At 44.0% G+C, this 27,043-nt stretch overlaps 1 protein-coding gene and 1 long non-coding RNA gene across 6 annotated transcripts in view; one reads left to right on the top strand and one right to left on the bottom strand.

Moving 5' to 3' along the window:
* LOC144678839 (uncharacterized) overlaps window positions 1-18,622 on the top strand; it is a 97,375-nt gene extending 78,753 nt beyond the window's left edge. Inside the window, exons 2-3 of the long non-coding RNA XR_013576192.1 lie at window positions 1,996-2,130; window positions 18,438-18,622. This is a non-coding gene — a long non-coding RNA (uncharacterized LOC144678839). The remainder of the gene's footprint in view (window positions 1-1,995; window positions 2,131-18,437) is intronic.
* Window positions 1-27,043, bottom strand: part of umad1 (UBAP1-MVB12-associated (UMA) domain containing 1) — a 152,269-nt gene that overhangs the window by 3,839 nt on the left and 121,387 nt on the right. The window contains exon 3 of one of the 5 annotated variants that reach the window (XM_078538798.1): window positions 2,710-2,768. The exons of the other annotated variants lie outside the window; for them this stretch is intronic. Coding sequence (XP_078394924.1) covers window positions 2,710-2,768 — 59 coding nt within the window. The remainder of the gene's footprint in view (window positions 1-2,709; window positions 2,769-27,043) is intronic. 5 annotated transcript variants of the gene reach the window in all.

The following is a 27,043-nucleotide window of genomic DNA, read 5'->3' as shown; positions in this document are numbered from 1 at the left end:
TGATATTTTCATATGCGTTATATGAATTGGATGACAATTACTGGAATCCCAAGAGTAATTACTTGGGTGCCTGACTCCTACCACTCAGAAAAGTTTTCATTTCCTGTCCTGTACGTAAACCAACTGAACCAGAGGAGGTCATTCAACCCCTCGAGTATGTTCCACCATTCAATCAGACCATGGCTGAGCTCTACCGCAACTCCATTTAACAGCTTTTATTCCATATCCCTTGATAATCTTACCTAACAAAAATCTATTGATCTCAGTTTTGAAAATTTCAATTGACTCAACATCCACAGTCCAACCACTACACAACCTGCCCAATCTTCCCTCTGTTGAAATACATGGAGCAAAAATCAGGCAAGCTCCATAAAGGGCAGACAATCCCTTCTGCAGTTTAATGACTTAAGTGGTGAGGTTTCCCAGGCAAATAAGCATGCAATACTGTATGGGATCTTGTGCACAAAACTTCCTTCCGGAGAAATAGCTTTGGAGTACGTGGAACACCTCATTTGTCAGCAGTGCACATCACAAATACGTGGACACACTGAATATCCAGCGAATAGTTTTAATCATTAGGAAATGACCAGCAGCCCATCTGCAGATTCTCTGATGAGAGCATAAACCTGTAAAATGACTCCCTTAGTTTCAACTTTGTTGTCTCCAAGAATACAAGAGATAGGAGCAGGAGAAGACCACATGGCCCATCAAGCCTGCTCCGCCATTCAATAAGATCAGGGCTGATCTTGGGCTCAACTCCACTTTCCCATCCGCTCCCCATATCCCTTGATTCCAAGACCCCAAATATTTGTCTAACACTGTGTTAAATATAGTCAACAATGGGACATCAACAACATTTTGGAGTAGAGAATTCCATGCACTAACAATCTTTTGAGTGAAGAAATTTCTCATCTCAGTCACAAATGATCAACCCTTTATCCTGAGACTGTGCCCAGTGTTCTAGATTCCCCAGCCAGTTTCTAGTTTTCACAATCTTGTATGTTTCAGTGAAATCTCCTCTCATTCTTCTAAATTCCAGAGAATATAGGCCCAATTTACTCAGCCTCTCATCATTGGAAAACCCTCTCTCCCAGGGACCAATCTTGTGAACTTTTGCTGTACTGCCTCCAATGCAAGCATACCCTCCCTTAAATATCAAGGCCAAAACTGCACACTGGACTCCAGGTGTGCTCTCACCATAGCCCTGTATAACTGTAGCAAGACTTCCTTACTCTTGTACTCCAATCACCTTGCAATAAAGGTCAACATGCCTTTGCCTTCCTAATCCCTTGCTGTACCTACGTGCTAACTTTCTGAGTTCCGTATATGAATTCCTTGTACGAGCATATCCAAATCTCTCTGAACATTTACAAGTTTCACACCTTTTAAAAATAATTCTGCTTTTCTATTCTTATGTCCGAATTGAGTAACCTCACACCTCCCCACATTATACACCATCTGTCATCTTATTGCTCACTCCCGTGTTTAAATCTCTTTGCAGCCTGTTTCTGCCTCACAATGTACATTTCCACCTAGTTTTGTATTGTCATCAAAGTTAGATAGATTACTCTTTGTCTAGGCCATTAATATAGATTTTAAATAGCTGAGGCTCCAGCACTGATCCATGTGGCACTCCACTAGTCACAGCTTGCCAACTTGAGGATGCCCCATTTATGCCTATTCTTTGCTTCCTATTCATTAACCAATCTGCTATCCATGTTAATATATTACTCCCAACTCCATGAGCCCTGATCTTGCCTATTAACCTTTTGTGTGGCACCTTATCAAATGCCTTTTGGAAATCCAGATATACTACATCTACTGATTCCCCTTTATATACCCTATCAGTTACATCCTCAAATAACTCCATTGTCTAACACGATTTCCATTTCGTAAAACCATGTTGACTTTGTCGGATAATACTATGATGTTCTAAGTGCATTGTTAAAACTTCTTTAATAATGATTCCAGCATTAACTTTTTTGAGGTATTTAGATGAAGGACCAACATGCAAGACGGTGCCAAGACTGAGAATGTCAGAAAGGCTCGAAGAAATAAATTGGTGGTTGATGATGCCAAGATATGGAAGTTAAGAGGACTAATGAGGAGTGGAATTGCTATAATAAAATGGTATGTTTCCAAATTTAGCCAAGTTATATGTACAACATAAAGATATGCGCACAACATAAAGATATGTGCTGTGGCATTGAGATGTGTGTCTACCTTTGATTTTGAGATTAATAGGTAGCATAGTTATTCTCCCTTGCCAGTAACTCTTACTACGTCATCAGATCTTAGCAGGCTCGGAGCACAATTATCCATATAATATTTCTTACTCCTTATTTTCCCTGTCACAGTTACGATGAATACCAAATCTTTAAAACAATTCTATCAAACAGATGAAACCTTTCATAAGTTGTTCAACACCATTAGATAATGATACCTAATCTATTGGATAATAAAGTATGCATAATTCTCTTGTTCTCTTCTCTACCTCAAATGAAAAAGTTTTGAAGTGGTAGATTTCTTTAAATTTATCCTCTTTTAGAATGGGTCTGTATCTTAATCCTGAATGGTGAATATATTATAAGCAATCCATTTGTTGGGCTAATGTGTATTCTATTCAAGAGAATTCAAAGCCAGTCTAAGTACCCACTTTCCCATTATAACATTGCAGTAGAAATGTAAATTTACCTAAAATTGGCTTACCACATATACGTCATTTCCATAGCACCTCCTGTGTTAAGATAAAGAACCAGTTGAAAAGGCTAGGTGAGTTTAAAGAAATATGACGCATTTCAATAACTGTTTTTCATTGGTGATAACAGAAGACAGATTTATACAGTGTTGAATTTTAACATTGCCTACTACCCTTTGCAATAACCATTTCTATCAAAATGAACTTGCTCGGCAATGTGATTTATTTTATGTCGGGGTAAGGTTGCCCTATCGGAACACTAGGTCACTTAAATTCTCAGAGTCATACATGTGCTTTAATTTATCCTTCTTCTCAGGCATTTATACTTCATTAAAAGCAAAGAGTGGGGCGCCAGTGTGCTCCTTGTTGTAACTCAGCATAGCGCTTGGGGTATAGTGAACTTTCCATGGACATTGTCACCACAGTTAATATGTTCTAAGTCTGCAACTATTAGCTGATTGAAAGTCATGATATGAAATTGTTGGATTAAATAGCCATGAAAGCAAATACGAAAGCGATTGCTGTATAGTTGAAAATCCTAATTCTCTTGTGCTAGCTTTCATCTAGGATAATGTTATATGGCTGCAACAAAGAAGCAACAGCCTTATGCAAGTAATTGCAAGCTCAGGTTAGAATGTGCAATTACAGACCAGTCAGTTTAACTTCAATGGTGGGCAGGATTCTAGAAACAATTATTCAGGATAAAATTAGGAGTCACATAGAATAATATGGGTTTATAAGGAAGAGCCAGCATGGATTTCTAAAGGGGAAATCATGTTTAAGAACATAAGAAATAGGAGGAGTAGGCCAATCAGCCCCTCAAGCCTGCCCCACCATTCAATAAGATTATGGCTGATCTGCCCCAGGCCTCAACTCCTCTTTCATGCCAGTTTCTCAAATCCCACAACTCCCCGATATTTCAAAAATCTATCTTCCTCCTCTTTAAATACTTTCAGTGATCTAGCCTCCACAACTCTCTGGGGTAGAGAATTCCAGACATACACTACCCGCTGAGAAGAAATTCCTTCACATCTCAGTTTCAAATGAGTGTCCGCTTATTCTGTAACTATATCCCCTAGTTTGAGATTCCTTCACTGGTGAAAACATTTTCTCAAGAGCTACCCTGTCAAGCCCCTCAGAAACTTGTACGTTTCAATACGATCGCCTCTCATTCTTCTAAACTCTAACAAGTAAAACCTAACTTGTTTAGCAGTTCTTGATAAGTCAACCCCTTCAGACCAGCGCTCTAACCAAGCTGCTCCAGTACAGCTACAACACTGGCATCTACCCAGCTATGTGGAAAATTGCCCAAGTATGTCCCACTCACAAAAAAAATGGGACAAACCTAACCCAGCCAATTACCGCCCCATTAATCTACTCTCGATCATTAAAGTAATGGAAGGGGTCATCAACAGTGCTATCAAGCGGCAATTGCTTAGCAATAACCTGCTCACTGATGCATAGTGGGTTCCGCCAGGGCCACTCAGCGCCTGGCCACATTACAGCCTTGGTTCAAACATGCACAAAAGAGCTGATCTCCTGAGGTGAGGCGCGAGTGACTTCCCTTGACATCAAGGCAGCATTTGACAAAGTGTGGCATCAAGGAGCCCTAGCAAAACTGGAATCAATGGGAATCAGGGGGGAAAGCTCTCCACTGGTTGGAGTCATACCTAGCACAAAGGAAGATGATCATGGTTGTTGGAGGTCAGTCATCTCAGCTCCAGGACGTCACTACAGGAGTTCCTCCTCAGGGTAGTGTCCTCGGCCCAACCATCTTCAACTGCTTCATCAATGACCTTCCTTCCATCATAAGGTAAGAAGTGGGGATGTTTGCTGATGATTGCACAATGTTCAGCACCATTCACGACTCCTCAGATGCTGAAGCAGTCCATGTCCAAATGCAGCAAGATCTGAACAATATCCAGGCTTGGGCTGACAAGTGGTGAGTAACGTTCTCGGCACACAAGGTCCGGGCAATGTCCATCTCCAACGAGAAAGAATCTAACCATCGCACCTTGACATTTAATCATCACTGAATCCCCACCATCAACATCCTGGGGATTACCATTGACCAGGAACTGAACTGGACTAGCCATATAAATACTGTGGCTCTAGGAGCAGGTCGGAGGCTAGGAATTGTGTGACGAGTAACTCACCTCCTGACTCCCCAAAGTCTGTCCACCATCTACAAGGTAGAAGTCAGGAGTGCAATGGAATACTCCCCACTTGCTTGCATGAGTGCAGCTCCCACAACACTGAAGAAGCTGGACACCGCCCAGGACAAAGCAGCCCGCTTGATTGGCACCACATCCACAAACATTCACTCCCTCCACCACCGATGCACAGTAGCAGCAGTGTGTACCATCTACAAGATGCACTGCAGGAATTCACCAAGGCTCCTTCGACAGCACCTTCTAAACCCACAACCACTACCATCTAGAAAGATAAGGGCAGCAGATAGATGGGAACGCCACCACCTGGAAGTTCCCCTCCAAGTCACACACCATCCTGACTTGGAAATATTTCACTGTTCCTTCACTGTCGCACAGTCAAAATCCTGGAACTCTCTTCCTAACAGTACTGTGGGTGTACCTACTCCACATGGACTGCAGCGATTCAAGAAGGCAGCTCACCACCACCTTCTCAAGAGCAACTAGGGATTGGCAATAAATGCAGGCACAGCATTCACATCCCGTGAATGAATTTTTAAAAATCAGCCTAGTGAATCTCTTTTGAACTGCTTCCAATGCCAGTATATCCTTTCTTAAATGCAGGGACCAAAACTGTACACAGTACTCCAGGTGCAGCCTTGTACAGTTGTAACAAGACTTCCCTATTTTTAAACTCCAACCCCTAGCAATACAGGCCAAAATTCCATTTGCCTTCTTAATTACTTGCTGCACCTGCATGCTAACATTTTGTATTTCATGCAGAAGAACACCCAGATCCCTCTGTGCTGCTCTTTTTTGGAGTCTCTCTCCATTTAAATAATAGTCTGGTAGGAAAAGGCAATGTGCATGACCTCACACTTTCCTACATTAAACTCCATCTGCCACGTTTTTTGCCCACTCACTCAACCTATCAATATCCCGTGCAGATTCCTTTGTCTTCATCTATTGCCTCCCACCTATATTTGTATTGTCAGCAAATTTGGATACATTACGCTCTGCCCCCGCCTCCAAGTGATTAATATAGATAGCAAATAATTCAGGCCCTAGGACTGATCCTTGTAACTCCACTAGTTACGTCATTCCAACCTGGAAAAGACCCATTAATCCCGACTCTGTCTTTTGTGGGTTAACCAATCCTCAATCCATGCTAATACATTACCCCCAATACCGTGAGCTCCTATCTTGTGCAATAGCCTTTTATGTGGCACCTTATCAAATGCCTTGCCTTCTGGAAATCCAAGTACACTACATCTACTGGTTCCCTTTTATCAACTCGGCCTGTTATATCCTCAAAGAACTCTAGCAAATTTGTCAAACATGATTTCCCTTTCACAAAACCATGTTGAGTCTGTTTGATTGTGTTAAGCTTTTCTAAATGTCCTGCTATTTCTTCCTTATTAATGGACTCCAGCATTTTCCCAACCACAGATGTTAGGCTGACTGGCCTATAGTTTCTTGCTTTTGTCTTCCTGCCTTCTTGAACAGGGGCATCACATTAGCCAACTCTCAATCATCAGCAAGGTGATGGAAAGAACCTATCAAATGGCGCTCGTTCACCAATAACTTGTTCACCGATGTTCAGTTTGGGTTCCGCCAGGACATTCAGCTCCAGGCCACATTGCAGTCTTGGTCCAAACATGGACACAAGCTGAATTCCAGAAGTGAAGCGAGAGTGACTGCCCTTGACATCACAGCAGCATTTGATCAGGTGTGGCACCAAGAACACTGAAGTCAATGGGGATCAGGGGAAAAGTCACAAGTGTTGGAGTCATACCTGGCACAAAAGGAAGATGTTGCGGTTGCTGGAAGCTAACAATCTTGGCCCCAGGGCATCACTGCAGGAGTTCTTAAGGGTTGTGTCCTTGGTCCAAACTATCTTTAACTGCTTCATCAATGACCTTCCCTCGATCATGAGGTGAGAAGTGTGGATGTTCACTGATGCCTAGAGTGTGTTCAATTTCATTCACATTTTCTCAGATACTGAAGTAGTCCATGTCTGCCTGGAGCAAAACCTAGATAACATCCAGGCTAGGGCTGATAAATGGTAACATTTGCAACTAACAAGTGCCAGGCAATGACTAGCTGCAAGAAGACAGCCTAACCACCACCGCCTTATAATTCAATGCACCATCAGCATCCTAGGGGCCACCACTGACCAGAAACTCTACTAGATAAATGCGACAGCCACTAGAGCATGTCAGAGGCTGGGTGTCCTGCAGCAAGTAGCTCCGGAAACTCCCAACCTTGTATGTTGCACAAGCCAGGAATTCAATGGAATATTTTCCACTCTTGTTTTAGTTTTATCTGTCACCATTCACATAGTGCTTTTACATGTTCAAAGTGAGGTCAAAGAGCTTGGCATGTCTTTCAGGCTGTATAATTTAGGTTACAGGCAGGATCCTTATATCCAGAGTTTCAGAAATAGATTATTGTAAAAGTAGTACGAATAATTGTATTCACATTAACTTTGGATGTTCTCTAATAGAGGCAGAAGCTCAACTCACTAAAGTGCTATGATGTGGCAGGTGGTGTGTGCTAGGTGGACCAAATCCACAAGGGAAACATGGCCACACTGTTACAACGGTTCTGCAATTTGTATTTATTACAAGAAATTTTGTGCACTGAATTCAGAAGAAATGAGTCCATTAACATCTTTAGAGATTTTAAAAACAAAATTAAAACATTTATTGACAAAAGAAAAGATTTCAAGCACATACATAAGATTAGTTACTTATTATAACAAATCCCAAAGTTCCTAATTAACCTGACTCCCAACTGCACACCCCTTTTAAGCTAACAGTCCAAAATAGAGTTTGAATTTAAATAGCAGCCAGCAAATTTACCATAGCACCCACTCAACTGGAATTCCAAAGGCTTTTCTCCAACTTTAGTTATGGGACACAGCAGACTTTTGCAAACATGGCTGAAAGGTAGACCATTTAGGACTGAGATGAGGAGAAACTTCTTCACTTAGAGGGTGAACCTATGGAATTCTCTACCACAGAAGGCTGTGGAGGCCAAGTCATTGAATATATTTAAGAAGGAATTAGATAAGATTTCTGGATTCTAAAGGTGTCAAGAGGTATGGGGAGAGCGCAGGAGTATAGCGTTGAGATAGAGGGTCAGCCATGCTCATATTGAATGACGGAGCAGGCTTGAAGGGCCGAGTGACCTACTCCTGCTCCTATTTTCTGTTTCTATGTTTCACACACTCCTTTTAGTTCTTATATGGCCCGACAACATCACCTTCCTTCCTTCTTTATATATGTTTCTCTCTCTTTAATCTGTGAATTCTATTGTTTTGTGTGTGTTTGGAAATGTACTTTTCCCATAATATAAAAATCTTTTATGTTGCCAATATAGTCAGTACCTTTTGGGAAAAATAAACATAATAATCTTTCCCTATTTATTTTGTTTGTGGTAAACATTCTACCATCCCTTTGAAACCCAAACAACTCCTTAACTTATCTAAAAATGCAAATTTCTTTCACACCCTACATGCTATGACCTCATCATGTTTGCTCATTAGCATTTCAAATACCCTTTAGCCCTAAATTCTTTTGTTAATTTTGAGCTTGCAGTTTATCTGACTCTAACGTAATTAAATCATACAGACAGAACAATCTACACTCACACCCATAAACCTACTTCACAATAAACCGCAATAATGTTATGAAAATTATAGTTTTGTGACAAAAGCACAATTTTATATAGATTATTTATTGGTAAGTTGTTTTAGTGGGTCTAACAGAATGCCAACCTCATTGTAGAGTCTAGTTAATTTCAATTATCCAGACTTTTCAACCTGGGGGAATAGACAAGCTTTGTTTTGTTGGACAATCTAAATGTGGACCACATTCAAGCACTCTGACTGAAGGAAGAAAGCTTTTGCAGCATTTAAGAGAACCAAATAAAGCTTATGATGTTCCAGCACTCCAAGTTAAATTGTCCTAACGCATTCTAATAGAAACATAAGTAACAGGAGACTAAAACCTGGATATGGACAAATCAACAAAATTTAGGATGTTTGTTACAAAATTCTCAGGAACTAAAACAAACCCATCTGGAAGCCAAAAGAAATCATGGCGCAGATCTTCCAAGCAGCGGCAGTGATGGTCAGATTGCCGCTGTACTTGAAAATTCCCCGACTCAGCGCCACTACACATCTTCTGGGTCTTCCAATCCCGGCTTTCACAGATATGCTTCCCTCGGGGAACTCCATCGGAGTAGGGTAGAGTCGGGGGAAGACAGGGCAAGCCTCCCTTTTTACAGCACTAGCTACTGTTGAGTAGGTTCAAAGGTCCAGTCTTTGAATGTGTGTGAATGGGTACAGTGAATGGGTAGAGTGAGTGGGTGAACAAGTAGGGTGGGTAAGGCAGGTAAGGTGGAAGGGCGAAGTTGGGAGGGGTATGTGGGTGGTCTGGAGGGGTAGGCGGGTGTTCAAGGTTAGGCGGGTGGGTGGTCGGGGGATAGTCAGTTCTGGTCAGGGGATGTGGTCTTGTGGTTGGAGTGGGGTCTGGTCGGTGGAGGGGGGTGATAGTCAGGTGCAGTTGGGTTGGATTGTGGGGGGATTTGGGGAATCAAGGTGGGGGATTTGGGGAGTCAAGGGCGGGAGATTCAGGGAGTTGGGGGGGAGATTCGGGGAGTCAAGGGGGGGTGGAGATTCAGGGAGTCAAGAGTGAGGGAATTCGGGGGGTCAGTTGTGGAATTAGACTAGGTTTTAATCTGCCTAACATTTCCTGGGCAACAACCCAGGTAAGTACCGTGGAATTATCCAAAATTCCTGACTCTAGCTCAGAGTCAGACACGTTTGCAGAGGATCCTGGGGAGCAAGGGAATTACCCATCAGAAGTTTAAACTTTGATCTGCACATCAGGTCTTCCACAGGGTCCCAATACGCATCTTCAATTGCACATCCATTCTCCATTTGGAGACCAGAAGATTTGGTCCATTATTTTTCACTATCCTTATATCTATTGTACATTAAATTTGGTATGTGGGGCACATGTTTCTCTGAATACTCAATTAGTACCTGCAGTGCCCATTACTGCTGTCAATAGTTTTGTGAAAGGTACCTTCAATGGTAAAATATGTGACAGACAATTGCTATTATTTAGTAAACTATATTGCCCTGACATTGTGCAAACAACTACTACTACTACAACTTTCACATATATAATTTTTTTTTATTCATTCATGGGATGTGGGCATCGCTGGCTGGGCCAGCAATTATTGCCCATCCCTAGTTCCCCTTGAAAAGGTGGTGGTGAGCTGTCTTCTTGAACCGCTGCAATCCATGTGGTGTACGTACACCCACAGTGCTGTTAGGGAGTTCCAGGCTTTTGACCGAGTGACAGTGAAGGAACAACAATATATTTCCAAGTCAGTATTGGTGAGTGACGTGGAGGGGAATTTCCAGGTGGTGGTGTTCCCATCTATCTGCTGCCCTTGTCCTTCTAGATGGTAGTGGTCGTGGGTTTGGAAGGTGCTGTTGTAGGAGCCTGGGTGATCTGCTGCTACTGTGTTTCGGTTGTGATGGGAGTGAATGTTTGTGGATGTGATGCCGATCAAGCGGGATGCTTTGTCCTGGACGACGTCAAGCTTCATGAGTGTTGTGGGAGCTGCACTCATCCAGGCAAGTGGGGAGCATTCCATCACAGTCCTGACGTGTGCCTTGTAGATGTTTGTCAGGCTTTGGGGAGTCAGGAGGTGAGTTCCTCGTTGCAGGATTCCTAGTCTCTGACCTGCTCTTGTAGCCACAGTATTTAACCTACCGTGGGAAACAGGTAGGAAGGGAGGAGGGATACTGGTTAAGGATGTGGAAGCTTTTGGGTACTTAGGCTGGGAAGGAATAAACAGGAGTGAATGATAGAGGGATAAAACTGAGATGATTTCAAGTGGAGCAAAGAGGGATTAAATGTGTTATTTAAAGAGGAAGTAGTGATGACAGTGAAGTGTGGTAGAAAAGAGAATGGGAGGTAAAGGAGTAACAATCACAATGGGAACAAGCCGGGGGTGGAGGAGCAGAATGAATGATTGTTGGGAGGGGATGGTTAAGGAGCTGTTAAGCGTCACCTTTGCCCTGCAACCCCTACCCCAAATGCAACCTGCACCCATTGGTAATCCTTTCTCTGCCAATCATGCCATACTACTACCAGTTCTCACCAAAAAGAAATAAATAAGAAAGGCAGAAGCAGAGGCGGAACCAGAACAAGACTGCAAAAGAAGTCAAAAGAGCTAAGGGATGAAAAGCAACAGAGTAGAGAGAAACATAAACAAAGGAGTAGAGAGAAAAATAGCCATAATAGAGACAGGTAAGAGGGTGACCATGTTCTTTGACTTTTTATGCGCGCACTTTGGGAAATTGATTAATATCCATTAGTCATAGATTGGGGCGTAACTTCTGAGCTCCCCAATGTCGTATGGAGGGGTACCCCAAAGATACACTTGGGGATCCTCTTCGGGAGTTCCCAGGTAAGGTTTGCACGGCAATTGCCCAGAAGTGAAAACTTGCCCTGGGCAATTGCGCTGCACTGGGAACCATCCAAAAATGCAATTTTAATCTGAAACTTCAGATGGTTCTGACTGGGTTACACCAATAGTTATCTAGAAAAAGTTAGAAGAAGTTTTAATCCTTCTAACTCCTGGGTAACTATTGTACAGACCCAGACCAACTAACCAACCAACCCAGACCCCCCCACAGGATTCCCCCCCCCATGTGCACCATGTCCAATCCTAGGCCTGACACCCACCCGACCTCCTATCTCCTCTCCGCCCCTCCCGACCTCCTATCTCCCCCCACCCCTCAGCCTCTAATCTCCGCCACCCCTGACCTCCGATCATCACCCCCCCCACCCCCCCAAATTCTATCCAGTTACCGTAGACACTTACTTTCTCCCTGACCTGTCAAGGGCTTTTAAATTTCAACTGACCATTAAACTTACGTGGTTTGCGGCAGTTAGTGCCGTAAAAAAGGGGGCATGGCCTTCTTCCCTTTGACTCAGCTGCACTTTAATGCTAGGCCCCAGGCACGCGTTGCACTGCATTGATCTCCCCCGGCCTGATTTGGAAGGTTGGGCGAGAAAGGATTGAAAAAAATTAAGCCAATAAATTAGGCATGGAGTGGCAATCCGATGCTGATTGCCACTCCGAGGAAGTTCAGGCCCATTATGTATGTGTGCCTAGTTTTACCATGTAGCAGAAAACACTACTTATGTCAGTCAATTATAGGTACATTTATTACACATACCCAGACTTCTCCAACATGATTGGCTCAAAGACAAATTTGTAGCTCTCAGAAAAAATAGTGTCATCAGGCACCAAATGGAAGAGAAAGGTCACAGGCCTTGAAAAAGACAACAACTGGCCTGAGGTTGAAGAATTTCCTGTTGCACTAGGGTTGCAGCCAGGAAGTCAAATCCAATAAAATCTAAGTAAAAATTTCAAAGTCATGCCAAATGCAAATATATTTTCCCATGCCCATAGTTACCTACTACTTGACCTCATTTACCATGCATGCCCATCAATTCTTCTCCTGCCTTAGAAACCTCTCATTTCAAAAGAATTCAAGCGACATCAAAGAAGTTTAAGTTGTGTTCTAAATCAGTATTTTTTCTTTTGATGCACCCTATTAATCCTGTTTCAGCTTTATAAAAGTTCCTACACCTCAACAAAAATACACACTGCAGTTTAAAAAACAGCTGCATTTAATGTCAATTCCCCAACTTAAATGCAGACAAATATTGAGGACAAACCATTCTGGTTTCTACTTGACAACCTTGGAGGGTGGAACCAAGCTACACTCAAAACACATATTTTATATGATTTGCTCAGGTTTGTGTACACCAGGCAGTTACTTCTGTATGTAGCTAACAATTATTTAAATCCAGTATCCCCGGAAACTGCTTTTAGGGATATTTACCAAGCTAAAGCTGGTAAACAAGACAAACTAGGTAGCTCCCCTGTGGAAGAAGGAAGCGAGGATGCCCAATCTCAAAACAAGGCTATTACAGTGACACTGGCTTTGTATGTACAAACTTATAAAATGGCTCTGAGACTGATGTCACCATGTTCAGTGCTGGCATCTTGAGTCTGCCCTCTTTCTTTTCAACATGGGTCATTTTAATGGGGTGTCTGGCATAGATAAGTTATGCTGCAAGATTGCTTTCTTATTTGTGCCCACTCCTGTCATACTCCTACTGCTGGGCTGCCATTAATATGTCACATGGTATGTGTTTGAGGAGAATGTAGGCTTCATGTATATTGTTGAAATCCTGTGACTAAAATAGGCAGGTTTCACAGAAAAGTGACAAGAATGATTTAATGAGACAGGACAGAAGCAGAAATTTATAGAGTTGCTTTGATTAACTACTTCAAGGAGTTAGCCAAATTTTTTTTGTAAACAGGATTAGAAGTTGTAGAGATAACAGATTGATTTTCGGATCAGGAGGAAGCCCAATAGGAAGTGAGTCACCCGGTATGTAGTGTGCATAAGTACATGAGAAAGAGATGAATAGATGGGTATCCTGTCCTAACAGCACTGTGGGTGTACCGACACCAGATGGACTGCAGCAGTTCAAGAAGGCAGTTCACTGCCACCTTCTCAAGGGCAATTAGGGAAAGGCAATAAATGCTGGCCCAGCCAGCGACACCCACATCCCATAAACAATTTTTAAAAGTATGCAGGTAAGTTAGATGTAGGTTGGTAGGAGGCTTGTGTAGAACATAACCACCAGCATGGGCCACTTGGTTTCAGTGGACTAGTTCTGTGCTGCAACTTCTATATAATTCTGTGTATTTCCTGGGTCAGCCTCATTCTAATACTTTGTGTAAGTTTCACGTATGGAAAGCACTACTGGCGGGCAGGAAATCAAATGTCACTGCAGAATTTTAAATACTGTCCAGGTTAAAGGTGCAGATATCATGATTTGGAAGATAAAAAGTTTGTAACCAAAGATACATTTTTCTTTAAGAAGTGCAGGTGGGAAGAGATTGCACTGTTTGTATTGCTGGGGACATAGAAATTTTCTGGAGGAGGTGAGGCACAGGAGAGAGGATCCATTCCAGCAATGAACTCCACAGGACACCAAGAAGAGCATCCCAGGGAAAATGCCACGAGAGTGGATGATATCTTTGCCACACAGTGCATTAGAAGCAGAGTAAAAATAAATCTAATGACCTTACTTGGTCATCCAAGATAGGACAGCTATTATGAATTTCCATCAACACAATGGAGTAAGCACATCTTCAACTACCTGCCCCTTACACTGGTGTGAACTACTTTGACTTCTTACTATGCATAGCAATGATGCACATTTCACCTGTAACTGTTTCTTCAGTCACAACCTCACATACATTCAGGAAAAAATATAACGTATTTGAAGGATGAATACTTTGATCATTATTCCTCTATGAGCTGCATACTGATACTGGATATTACTGTATGGCATCCTCACAATTGGAATTTCTTACACTAGTTGTAGGAGAAGACATGCCACAATGAGAGAGCGAGAACACACACACACGTGAGGAGCAACCCCTAACTTTTAACCTTGAGCCATGAAGGGGCAATAAACCCTGGAAATTCTAGGAAAGTAGGGTAAAGAAGATGAGAAGTAAGTAACTGGAACTAGTTCAATGTTTGTGATAATCTTCTGCTGATTTTCCTCATCATCTCACTCTTTTATCAATTTACTGGCAGCACAGTATATACTGAAGCTCTTTACCATGTTGCTCTTCTTAAAGAAAGCTACATGTAAAGATTACAAAAAATGTAGTAGTAAAGAGTGAGCCTCTTTTTTTCCCTAGGTGTGCAATAGGAGGCAGGTTCTAGTAGATCCAGCCATGCCAACATTTCATTGCATCACCATGGGTCCAAACCTCTAAAACATCAACTTGTGTAAGTCCATCCTAAGGGATTCAGACACTAGAATAGGGCACAGGACTGGATGACGAGTGAGCGGAAGCAGCTGGTGGTGACTGAGGAGGGGAAAGCTGCTATCTAGATGGCCAATTTGTGCCCCACCTTGATTTGTGAACCAAGGAGCTGGACTTCAAAGGATATGAGAAGAATGCTTTCTGAGCTGAGTCAGTGATTGGTGACCATGCCAATAAGTGCGCTACAGGTGATGACTCAAGCAAAGGAATCCACTAGCCACATGTGCACAGTCTTGCACATTAAGCTCATCACATTGCAAGTCAGGGATATCTGCAGCAGAACCCTGAGCGCCTGAGGGTCCTAAAGGACATTTGATACTTCTTTCACTGATGCTCAGGCTCTAGAGACTAGTGTTCCAATTATAATAGGTGATTTCTTCCAGCTTTGACAGGCTTCGGAGTTGATGAGATAGAACCATGAGGCAGGGGTTTCCCGATCTCACCGTGGCATTAGGACTGCAATATAGCTTTGTTGAAGCATGGTCGGAATGGCTATGGGTGATAATATTGCCTTTCATAACGACAGCACCCCTAAACCACACCATCAATGGCCCTCTGGTGCCTGTATTTAAGGCAGAAAGCATCCAGGCTTTCCTCATAGGTCTCAGCTGCTGAGAGAAGAGAGCCACTTTAATGCTATGAGACTTGCATGCATACAAAGCAGCCAGCCACTTCATATACTCCTGCCACCAAGGTAGCATTTAGAAGCAGCTTGATACCAATTTAAGAATGTCATACACAGTCACCAAGGGGAAGTACTTATGGAATCAAACATTAGAAGCATGCATACACCATGGTTTGACTTTAGAATATTGTTGCATTGAAGCTCTAACTAGTCTTCTTGCAAAGGTCTGCGAGCTCGTGGGCAGGTGGTGAGAATATTTTATAGTTACCTGGTAGATTTAACATATTGTAAGTAGTCTATTTGTGCACAGCATAGGAAAATGTAAATAGAATGGTTAATGCAATGGCCCTGTTTGCAAATTTAAAACTTTCTAAATGGTTTTAATGGGGTTCTGACCTGCAATCTCTTGAGGCTCTTCTTGATACTCTTTGTGATCCCCTTGATGCACCCATGGCTTTCTCCTCTGTGGTCTCCATGATAATGCTCTCTGATAGGAAAAGCTGTGCACCATATAGTATACAATGACAAACCTTGAATCCTTTGCTGGGATGTCCAAAATCTATCCCAGTACCTGAAGTGCTACTTCAACATGTCAAGGAGGTGCTCATTAATTACCTTGGTGAACTTGTGCCCTTTATCAGACCAGTGCTCAGCTGGTGTCCATATAATTGTCATGACCCATGGTTCTGAAAAATTATGCTGATAACCCAAGAGTGTCACGTTCACACAACATGGACTTATGGAGTATAAATTCAAAATGGACACTTGCCTTTAAAACAAAATGGAGTTCAGAGGTCTGGTGACCTTTATCTTTTTGTGCCAATACACATAGAATAAGCGCTGATATGCATAATCCAATGCTGACGGATGCCAATGAGCTAAATGTAAAGAGTTTATTCAATTTCTATTAATATATGCAGTGGCATTGTATAAGGAACACTAAGTCACATGGGTACAATCCACAACCCCTGGAACTTTGAGAATCCTGTCATTATAAAATTGGGGTTTCTTCACACTGCTGTTGGTTGCCCATGGGGGAGGAGATGAACTCACTTCTTCAAGCAAACTTCTTTCACACATCTTAAGACAAATTTCAGTAGTGCAGAAATTGCACCCACATGATAAGTTAACACACATGTACTTCCAGGGGAATCATAAAATCACAAGGCCACACTATAGCACTTCTCTTTCTCACTCCAAGAACGCTCATCTTTTCCTTTACTCTCTTCACACCACACACTAACACCATACTCTTCTAACATCCTAGTAATTGTACAACCACTAACTCAGCCAAGCAATCCTTCTTTACTTCACATTACACACATATGCTTTATATTCATCACCGCCTTACCCTCATTCCATCTTTCTTATTCTCCACGTCACCACAGAGACAAGCCTGAGAGCACTAGATACAGCAAAAGGTATTTTGCTCCACAACAAACCACACCTCTAGCCAAGCTGTACCAGTACAGTTACAACACTGGCACCTACCCAGCAAAGCAGAAAATTACCCAGGTATGTTCTGCCACAAAAAACAGGACAAATCCAATCAGGCCAATTACTGTCTCATCAGGCTGCCCTCAACCATCAGCAAAGTGATGGAGACTTCCATCGACTGTGCTAGCAAGTGGCCCTTATTTACCAATAATCTGCTCAACAATGCTCAGTTTGGGTTCAGCCAGATCTTCTTGGTTCCTGACCTCATAACAGCCTTGATCCTCATACAACCTTTGTCCATAGACAAAAGAGCTGAATTCAAGAGGTGAGGGTGACTGCCCCTGGCACAAAGGCAGCATGTGACTCAGTGTAACATCAAGGAGCCCTAGCAAAACTGAAATCAATGAGAATCAGGGGGAAAACTCTCCACTGGTTGGAGTCATACCTAGCTCAAAGGAAGATGGTTGTTGGAGGTCAGTCATCTCAGTCCCAGGACATCACAGCAGAAGTTCCTCAGGGTAGTGTCCTAGGCCCAACAATCATCAGCTGTTGCATCGATGACTTTCCCTCCAACATAAGGCCAGAAGTGGGGATGTTCGCTGATGATTGCGCAGTGTTTATTTCCATTTGCAATGCTTCAGATACTGAAGATGTGCATGCCCACTTGCAACAAAACCTGGACAACATTCAGGCTTGGGCTGATAAGTGGCAAGCAACATTCACATCAAGCAAGTGTGCCAGGCTTAACCATCTCCAATGAGACAGAATCCACCCAACTCCTGTTGATATTTAATGGTGTTGCTATCGCTAAATCCTCTATCAACATCCTGAAGTTGTAGGGGAAGTGGAGGGGGGGGGGGTCACTATTGACCAGAAACCTCATTGGAGCAACCACATAAATATTGTGGCTACAAGAGCACACCAGAGGCTGGGAATTCTGATGAGCAACTCAACTCCTGACTCCCTTGTCCACCAACTACAAAACACAAGTAGGGAGTTTGATGGTATACTCCCCACTTGCCTGGATGAGTGTGCAGTGGCAACAGTTTGTACCAAGGTTCCTTTGACAGCACCTTCCAAATACATGATCTCTGCCACCTGGAAGGACAAACGCAGCAGACACCTTTGTCCATGGACAAGAGAGATAAATTCAAGAGGTGAGGTGTAGGTGACTGCCCTTGGCACAACAGCAACATTTGACTGAGTATAACATCAAAGAGCCCTAGAAAAACTGGAGTCAATGGGAATAAGGGGAAAACTCTCCACTGGTTGGAGTCCTAGCATCTACAAGTTCCCCTCCAAGCCACATACCATCCTGACTTGGAAATATATCACTGTTCCTTCTTTGCTGCTGGGTCAAAATTCTGGAATTTTCTCCCTAGCAGTACTGAGTGTGCCTACACCACATGGGCTGTGAAGGTTCAAGGAGGCAGCTTACCACCACCTTTTCAAGGGCATTTAGGGTTGGGAAATAAATGCTGGCCTTGCCAGTGATGCTAACACACCATGAGCAAATTTTAAAAATCTCTTTACCTTCTCAACTGTTCACACTTAGCCTCTCTTTTAGCAGGACAGGACCGTGCATTATGAGAGAGAACTCGGACCTTGAAGGGATTTGGATGCAACATCATAGCCCTCATCCAAGCAGACCGAGAAGCCCTGGATATCAGTGGCTCAAGCAGAGCCATGGATGTTATGAAGGCAAGACTGGTAATTCACCTAAACAGGATTTCTGCACATTACTGGCAAGACTTTCTTCACCTCAGCAAAATATGGAACTTCAAGGTACATTTTCAAGACTGTCACCCACTAATATCCAGTTTCTATGAGCCATTTTAACTTTAACTCACCAGTAGGGAACCAGACTCTTATTAGACTCTTCTTAAAAACACATTTTTTATGATACACCCATTTTCAGTTGTGTTAACAAAGTTGCAGCAGGTTACCACTGTAATGAATGTTTTTAAAATGCACGGGAAAAAAAAACTAGGGGCAAAATTTTTCAGATGGCAGGACTTTCTGCCCCACCACCCAAAGAGTTGGCGGGGGACACAGCCCTGCCAATCACAACAACCCCACAGCCATTAAATGCTCCAAACAGAGAGAGAGAAAGAGAGAGAGAGAGAGCCTTACACAGCTACAAACCAATCTGATTGGCCAGCAGCTCTGTCGTCAGTAGTCCCTGCAGCACCAGTTGCAGCACTGACCAGAACTGGGATAGCAAGCAATCCTCAAATTCTAAGTCCCAAAGCCCAGGTTAGAGCGGGAGGCGGAGTGGGGGGGTGGGGTCTAATGAGGAGGGGAGGCGAGATAGATCACCCAGGGGAAGGGAGCACCCACAGGGGGCTGGCCTTGGATTGGGGGGGTGGGTGAAAAACAACCGATGTGGAAAGGGGACCCTTGAGGGAGATGCCTCTCCCATCTCTCTTGCAGAGTGACCTGTCAAGCTTCCCCCCTGCCACTCAACTCCCTCCACCAGCCTCAAAATTGAGACTGGGCGGGAAGCAACTGCCTCAATTGGGGCAAGGGCAGGCAGCCCACCTAGGCCTCGCTCCCTGACCACATAAAGTTACAGACAGGCATGGGCGGGCAGGAGGGCGATGGGAAGATCATCCAGAGATTTTATGCACCCTCCCAGCCTGCAAACCTGCTGGCACAGGACCATAAAATTCTGCCCCATGTTTTACAAGCTGCCAATTGTGGAGGATAATGGAAGATTTTATATTTGTGATTATATAAATGAGTTTGAGTGAAAATTAGAGCCATAACTTAATTTCAGAAAAACAGGGCAATTTCAGGCAGGCTTTGCACCCAGATTGATTATAGTGCCCAAATCAGAAACTCTACCCAATGATGTTTAAAAGTGCATTTAAAGATGTGTCTACCTTCTTCCCAGACAAAAAGATTTGAAATGTAATTTTAAAAAGGTTACCACTATTGTCCTGTATCAAAAGCTGGGCACAGAAACATGCCATTTTAATGGGTTCTTATCATGTTCTACTGAAAGCAAGTAAACGGCCCATATCTACTGAACAGTGGCAATGATGGTCGGATTGCTGCAGCGCTTGCCAACTCCCCTGACTCGATGCTTCTGCGCATTTCTTCCAAGGTCTACTGATCCAGGCTGAAATGCACAGCGCAGCTTTCCTTGGAGAACACTGTCAGAGTGGAGGAGAGTTGAGGGAAGGCAGGACACGCCCCCTTTTTATGACACTGCTGCCGTATGGTAAGTTTAAAGGTCCAGTCTTTGAATGTGAGTGAATGGATGAATGAGTGAATAGGTAGGGAGTAAGGTGAGTGAGGTGGGTAGAGCGGGTAGTTATATGGGTAAGGGGGTAGGTGGGTAAGGGGTAGGGCAGATAGGTGAGAGGATAGGGTGGGTCAGGGCAGTGAGGTGGTAAGGTGGGCGAGTGGGTAGTCTGGTCGGGAGGGGCAGTCAGAGCTGGCCAAGTGCGTAGTCGGGAGTCTGGTCGGGAGGGGCAGTCAGAGCTGGCCAAGTGCGTAGTCGGGAGTCTGGTCGGGAGGGGCAGTCAGAGCTGGCCAAGTGCGTAGTCGGGAGTCTGGTCGGGAGGGGCAGTCAGAGCTGGCCAAGTGCGTAGTCGGGAGTCTGGTCGGGAGGGGCAGTCAGAGCTGGCCAAGTGCGTAGTCGGGAGTCTGGTCGGGAGGGGCAGTCAGAGCTGGCCAAGTGCGTAGTCGGGAGTCTGGTCGGGAGGGGCAGTCAGAGCTGGCCAAGTGCGTAGTCGGGAGTCTGGTCCGGCCGGAGGAGGTAGCCTGGTCCGGCTGGAGGAGGTAGCCTGGTCCGGCCGGAGGAGGTAGCCTGGTCCGGCCGGAGGAGGTAGCCTGGTCCGGCCGGAGGAGGTAGCCTGGTCCGGCCGGAGGAGGTAGCCTGGTCCGGCCGGAGGACGTTTTCAGGTCTAGTCAGGAAGGTGCTGGGGTGGCGGGCGGGGGGGGGGGGGGGGGGGGGGGGCTGTGTGTGTGTGTGTGTGCAGTTGTGGAGTTACTCAGATGCTAGTGTAGGTTTTAATCTGGGTAACTATCCAGTTAAGTCCTATGATGTGTCCAAAGTCTCTGACTCTAGCAAAGAGTTGAGGACATTTGTGAAGGGCCGCAGGGAGGAAGGGAATTGCCCATCAGAAGTTTAAACTTCCCAGACAATTCCCATGTAGGTCTGCGAATCAGGACTTCCACAGGGTCTCAAAGCCCATCTTCAGTCGTATGTCCGGTCTCCGACGATCTGGAGACCAGAAGTTTGTCCCAATATCTTGTGACACCAATAAATCTTCAATTGAATTTGGGGTGGAAATTGACTTTGGATTGCCCTTTGGATTTCACAATGAAGCTTACTCCATTTGTTTTTTCACAGAGAATATTGCGGCCAATATGAATTTCTTCATTTGCTTGTTCACAAAATATCTATTCCACACTCTTGGCCAGGAAATACTGGGGAGGAAAAAGTGACTCAAAGACAGCAAGAAAAAATATTATCTTTTTTTAAAACTGTGGAGAAAATACACATGTTATTTATCTCAGCACTGAGGGTAATGCAAGCTCCAATGGGATTTTATTTAGTAAAATGAAATATGGTTTAAAATTAGTTGATCTTAAAGTATTTCTTGTCTATGCTTTCATCACAAAATAGAGAATTTAAAAAGTAATTTCTTCCCTTTGTGAGGTCATAAAACAGCAGCACCACCAGCCCACAATGTAAAAAGTTACTGCCCTATCAAAAGAAACAAACCAGTAACTATTGTATCCTGACCTTATTTTTGTAGTAGTGGAGATCATGGCTATTTAACTGTTTAGTAGCATATCACTGCACTAAAATTTAGCCAGAAACATCATGGCTGGCATTTTCCGGCCCTGTCGCAAGCGGGACCTGCCGGGGGTGAGGCGGTGGCCCAGCCAGAAGTCCATTGACTTGCAGTGGGGCCGGAAGATCCCGGCGGCGGGCAGGTGCGGAAAATCCCGCCCTTTGGATTTCACAATGAAGCTTACTCAATGTGTTTTTTCAGAGAATATTGCGGTCAATATGAATTTCTTCATTTGCTTGTTCACAAAATATTTATTCCACAAAGCAATTATAAGTTCCTTTATCACATTTAAAATTAAATATATTTACCAATCAAAATACTTAAGTGTATTTATTGTGTGTAGTGCATAACAATATTATCACATCCCGATAATCAAAGGATGTATCCTTTATTCCTGCTTTGCGTCTTTAACCTTCCAACCAATTACCAACCCATGACACGAGGTTACCTCCAATTTTCTGGTCAGCTCATACTTGTTTAAGTGCTCAGTCACCACTTCCCTGATGATAGATTCCAATAATTTCTCTACAGCTGATGTTAAACTGATGGGTCTGTAGTTACCAAATTCATCCCCTCCTCCCTGCTTAAATAATGAAACAACATTTTAGGCCCAATCCATGAACCAAGAGATCATTGGAGAATTCTGATCAAAATATCCACAATGGGAAAGAAAATTAGGCAGTTTGCAATGACCGCTATCAGCATCAACTAATTTCATCCCTAAATGGTCTCCACTTTTGAAAGAGAACCTAAAATCTCTAATTAGCACTTGCAACTCTGTGGTCTCAGCAGCATCAGTGGCCAGGACTTTATGGAGGGGAAAGGTGGTGAGGCCCAGTGGGGAAGGGAGGGAGCATGCACGGGTGGCAGAGCTTGAGGGGCAACACCCAATGTAGAAAGGGGGCCCTTAAGGGAGGCATCCCCCAAATCCAACTCCCCCAAGGCCTGAGTATGGTGACCTGCCAGGCTTCCCCCCTGCCCCTGAACTCCTCCCACCAGTGTCAAAATTGAAGTCAGGCAGGGAGTCGCCCTTAAGTGGCCAACTGTTAGCCAATTAAGGGCTCAAATGGGACGAGGTCAGGCAGGCTATTCTAGGCCTCGCCCACCCCACACATAATTGCAGACAGATCAGGTGCAAGTGGCAGGAAGGCCACCTGGGGAATTTTACAGGCATCCCCGTCTGCAAACCCACGAGCAGGGGAATGTAAAATTCTGCTCCATGTTAAAAAATGGAATTTGACTTATTCATTGTGAATCAATTAACCTTATGTTGTGCTCTACATGACAAACACCGTTAATCCACTAACTCACCAGAACCACCACTATAGGAAATATGTTAAGAATATAGTGAAATCGAGAGCACACGTATCCTGAAAACTTCACACTCACTTCCTATCACACTTTAGCTGTAGTACTTGAGCATATCCTCTGACTCAATGGGAGCAATGATTTCTAATAGGTACTCAAAAATGGTTGACATATCCTAGTGGTATTTTGTGGTTAGGTAGTGTTCTCCATAAAGTTATATGACCAATCAATGGCTGCTAATTTGGCTAGGTGAACACTTAACTACAATTTCTAACAGGCACTCCCAGGTGACTCTGCACCAATGCATTTGCTGGATCATGTCAGACATCTTAGTAAAGGTAAGTAAGGGCAAGTGCTTTTTAAAAAACTTTGCTGTCCATCTGATCCACAGAAATAATTTATTAATCCTACTCTCACCTAATTTTTCTGATCCACATAATTAAATCAGTCATGTTTCACTTCAGCCCAATGGCCCTGTTGAACTTTTCCCCATGGCTCTGCTGCACTTATGCCCAATAGTCCAGTAAAACAATGCAATGTTTTCCCCTCCCCCACTTAATGACTCTCAAACCTCCGCTTGATAACTTTGGTGCACGTGTCCTTTTGCCTTTGCCTTCTGCTGTAAAAGTCTGTGGCATACCCTATATGCATCCGAGGGAGCCCTTCTCCATTTTTCATATAGGATTTGTACAGGTACATTTTACTTTTATCTGTTTGCCCATTAAGTGGCACACTTCTTTCATCACAGCTTGTTGATCTCAGACACATGTTTATTCTGCAAACCCAGCATTGTTCTCTTAAAGTGGTTTCACTTGTCCTCTACTGAAATTCTGACAAACATCTTTAGGTACTGCATTTGTTTTAATTTTCCCTAATCTCTTTGAATTTAGCCTGTTTAAATGTGGAAACTTTGCTCTTGTTCTTTAATATAATTTGATCCCTGATCATGCTAAATCTTAGTCATTCTAGGGACCCAACTCCAAGGAGTGCAATGACTTTGATTTCTTGTCCATTATCTGGCTCATTTACAAATACCTAGTCATGATGAGCACTACCAAGCAAAGCTTTTCTTACACAGTGAATCATGATGCAGCTCAGCAACACCACCAGAAGCCATAGTCGCTGCTGAGGCAGGTAGGAATCCTGCAGCCTACAGAAAGCAGGCAAAAAAAATCTTTAAAATAACCAAGGATTGAGAGCTGGCAGGAAAACCCCTCCAGGGAAATTGCTGGGGCCACCATCCCTGCTTGCTGCCCCCTCTTTGCTTTATAAAACCACCCCCCCGCCCCCCCCAACACGGCTACCTGTAATTTTACAGACCCCCTCCCGCCTTCCACCCTGCCTCCACAGGGCCAGGATAGTTAGTCCTTTGTATCCTCCTCACTTTCCTACCTATCTTTACATCGTCATCAAATTTGGCTACAATAGACCCGGACCCTTCATCCAAGATTGTAAATAGTTGAGGCCCAGCACTGATCCCTGTGCCACTCCACTAGTTACGGCTTGCCAACCTGAAAATGACTCATTTATCCCAACTCTGTTTCCTGTTAGTTAGCCAATCCTCTATCCATGCTAAAATATTACCCCCAACACCATGAGCTTTTATCTTGTGCAGTACTCTCTTATTCACACCTTATCAAATACTTTTTGGCAATCGAAATACGCATCATCTACCTGGTTTTTCTCTTTGTCTACCCTGCTTGCTACATCCTCAAAAAAGTCTAATAAAATTATCCAACAGAATTTTCCTTTGATAAAATGGGGTTCAGGGAGGGAATCTGCAACTGGATCCAACTGCTCTACACAAACGTCTGTAGCGCAGTTTCAATCAATGGGTGGGAATCGGAAAGCTTTCCAATTAAATCTGTAGCCAGGCAAGGCTGCCCTCTCTCCCCTGTCCTGTTCATGTGTTGCATAGAACCCTTTGCTGAGTCCATCAGGAAGGATCCAGGCACAGGAGGTATGATGATCCCAGGCAGTGGAGGCACTCAGGTCAAAGCCTCCCTGTACATGGATGATGTCACCACCTTCTACTTGGATCCACTGTCAGTACGCAGACTGATTAACATCTGCGACTAGTTCGATCTTGCCTCGGGAGCCAAGGTTAATTGTGGCAAGAGCAAGGCCATGTTCTTTAGGAACTGGGCTGATCGATCCTTTGTCCCCTTCACCATCAGGTCAGACTGCCTGAAGGTGATGGGGATATGGTTCGGAGGGATCAGAGTATGCGTTAGAAACTGGAAGGAGCAAGTGGCTATGGTGGAAAGAAAACTGGGCATGTGGGAGCGACGGTCCCTCTCCATTGCGGCTAAGAACCTGGTCATCAGGTGTGAGGCACTCTCGGTGTTGCTGTACATGGCGCAGGTCTGGCCTATTTCGTCATTCCTGTGCTGTGGCGATCCCTGAGCCATCTTCCGCTTTACCTGGAGGTCGAAAATAGAGCGTATTCAAAGGGATACGATGTACAAACCTCTAAATAAAGGGGGGAAAAACGTGCCCAACATCCCCCTCCTCCTGATGGTTACATTTCAGTGTGACTGCGTCGAGCGTGCATAGACCCTTGGTATGCAAACACAAAGTGTCACTATGTGCTGAGGTTCTACCTGTCCCTGGTGTTGTGAAAGATGGGTCTGGCCATGTTGCTGTGGAATGCTCCAAGTAGTTGGACCATGCCGTACCGCCTGTTTATTGGGGAAAAATTTATGCAGAGAAACACCTTTGACCACAAGTCCATCAGGCAGTGGTCAGCACGTAACGTCCTAGAGGCCCTGCGGGAAAAAGGGGATGGTGGATCCTGTCGGATGATTCCCTGAGCAGACATTTGGCAGAATGCCTCATCGCCGGAACTTTCCAACAAACGCCAAGATGCAGCTTGGCTGGTGGTGAAAAAGGCCCTCCCAGTCAGATCCTTCCTACATGTCAGGAGTCTCACCCCCTCCGCACGTTGCCCTTGAGGTGGCTGTGGTGGGAAAGAGACTGTTGTCCACCGCCTTGTGGAATGCGCTTTGCAAAGAAGGTCTGGAGAGAGATGCAGTGGTTTTTGTCAAGGTTCATCCCGAGCAGCTCCGTGATACAAGACTCTGTGCTCTACAGGCTGTTCCCAGGGACACACACTGAGACAAACAACTGTAGCTGGAGGATCATCAACTCGGCGAAAGACGCTCTTTGGTTTGCCCGCAACTTGTTAGTCTCCCAGTGCAGAGTTGTCCCCGACTGAGTGTTGCAGACTGGCACATTCCAAGGTCCAGGACTACTTGCTGTGGGACGCACTAAAGCTTAGGGCAGCCACCACAAAAGTGCAATGGGGAAAGGTCGCTGTTTAAGACCTTTCAGCCATAGTGCACCGATAGGGTGGGAATTGTATAGACCTCTTGGGCTGTATGACTCACATTGAATGTATGTAATGAATATTAGATGTATCACAATTGCACTAAAGCACCTCAGTGTGCAACATGATCTATGTGGACAACTTAAATACCATTGCACTGTCTGATTGTCTGTTATGACCATTTTAAAATGTCTGTAATGTTCCTTGATTGTATTGAAGCACCTCAGGGTGTGACATAAACTATGTGAAAAACTTGAATATGATTGCACTTTTTGTGATGGCCATTTTGAAATGGTTTGCAATGTTCTTTCAGATGCTATATTTTCATAAAGTATTTTGAGATGCTTTTTATGTCTTCTACAATGAAGATAGATACAAAATACTTGTTCAAAGTCTCTGCTATGTCCTTGCTTTTAGATATGCAAGATATGCAAGAAATGCCACCTAGCCAGCCACTTGGACTTCACCATGAAAGATGAGAGCTTCACCAGGCTTCTGTTCAAGAAGCACCATCACCCGATCTGACAGTGACAGCCACCAGTTCAGATATTGGCACTGCGCAAACTTTAGTGGGGTGTACACATTCAGATCACACATGGTGAGTCAATGTTTACAAACAGGTTGTGGCCGGGTCTGGGAGAAAGGATGGTTCATGTGCCAGCTCACTGGAGGGTGAGGTGGTGTGTTCTGTTGCAGAGAACTCAGATGAGGACATTTGTGGGGAACGTA

Source organism: Cetorhinus maximus, chromosome 3 (genome assembly GCF_964194155.1).
Source record: "Cetorhinus maximus chromosome 3, sCetMax3.hap1.1, whole genome shotgun sequence".
Lineage (NCBI taxonomy): Eukaryota > Metazoa > Chordata > Chondrichthyes > Lamniformes > Cetorhinidae > Cetorhinus > Cetorhinus maximus.
This window is presented reverse-complemented; position numbering and strand designations above follow the sequence as displayed.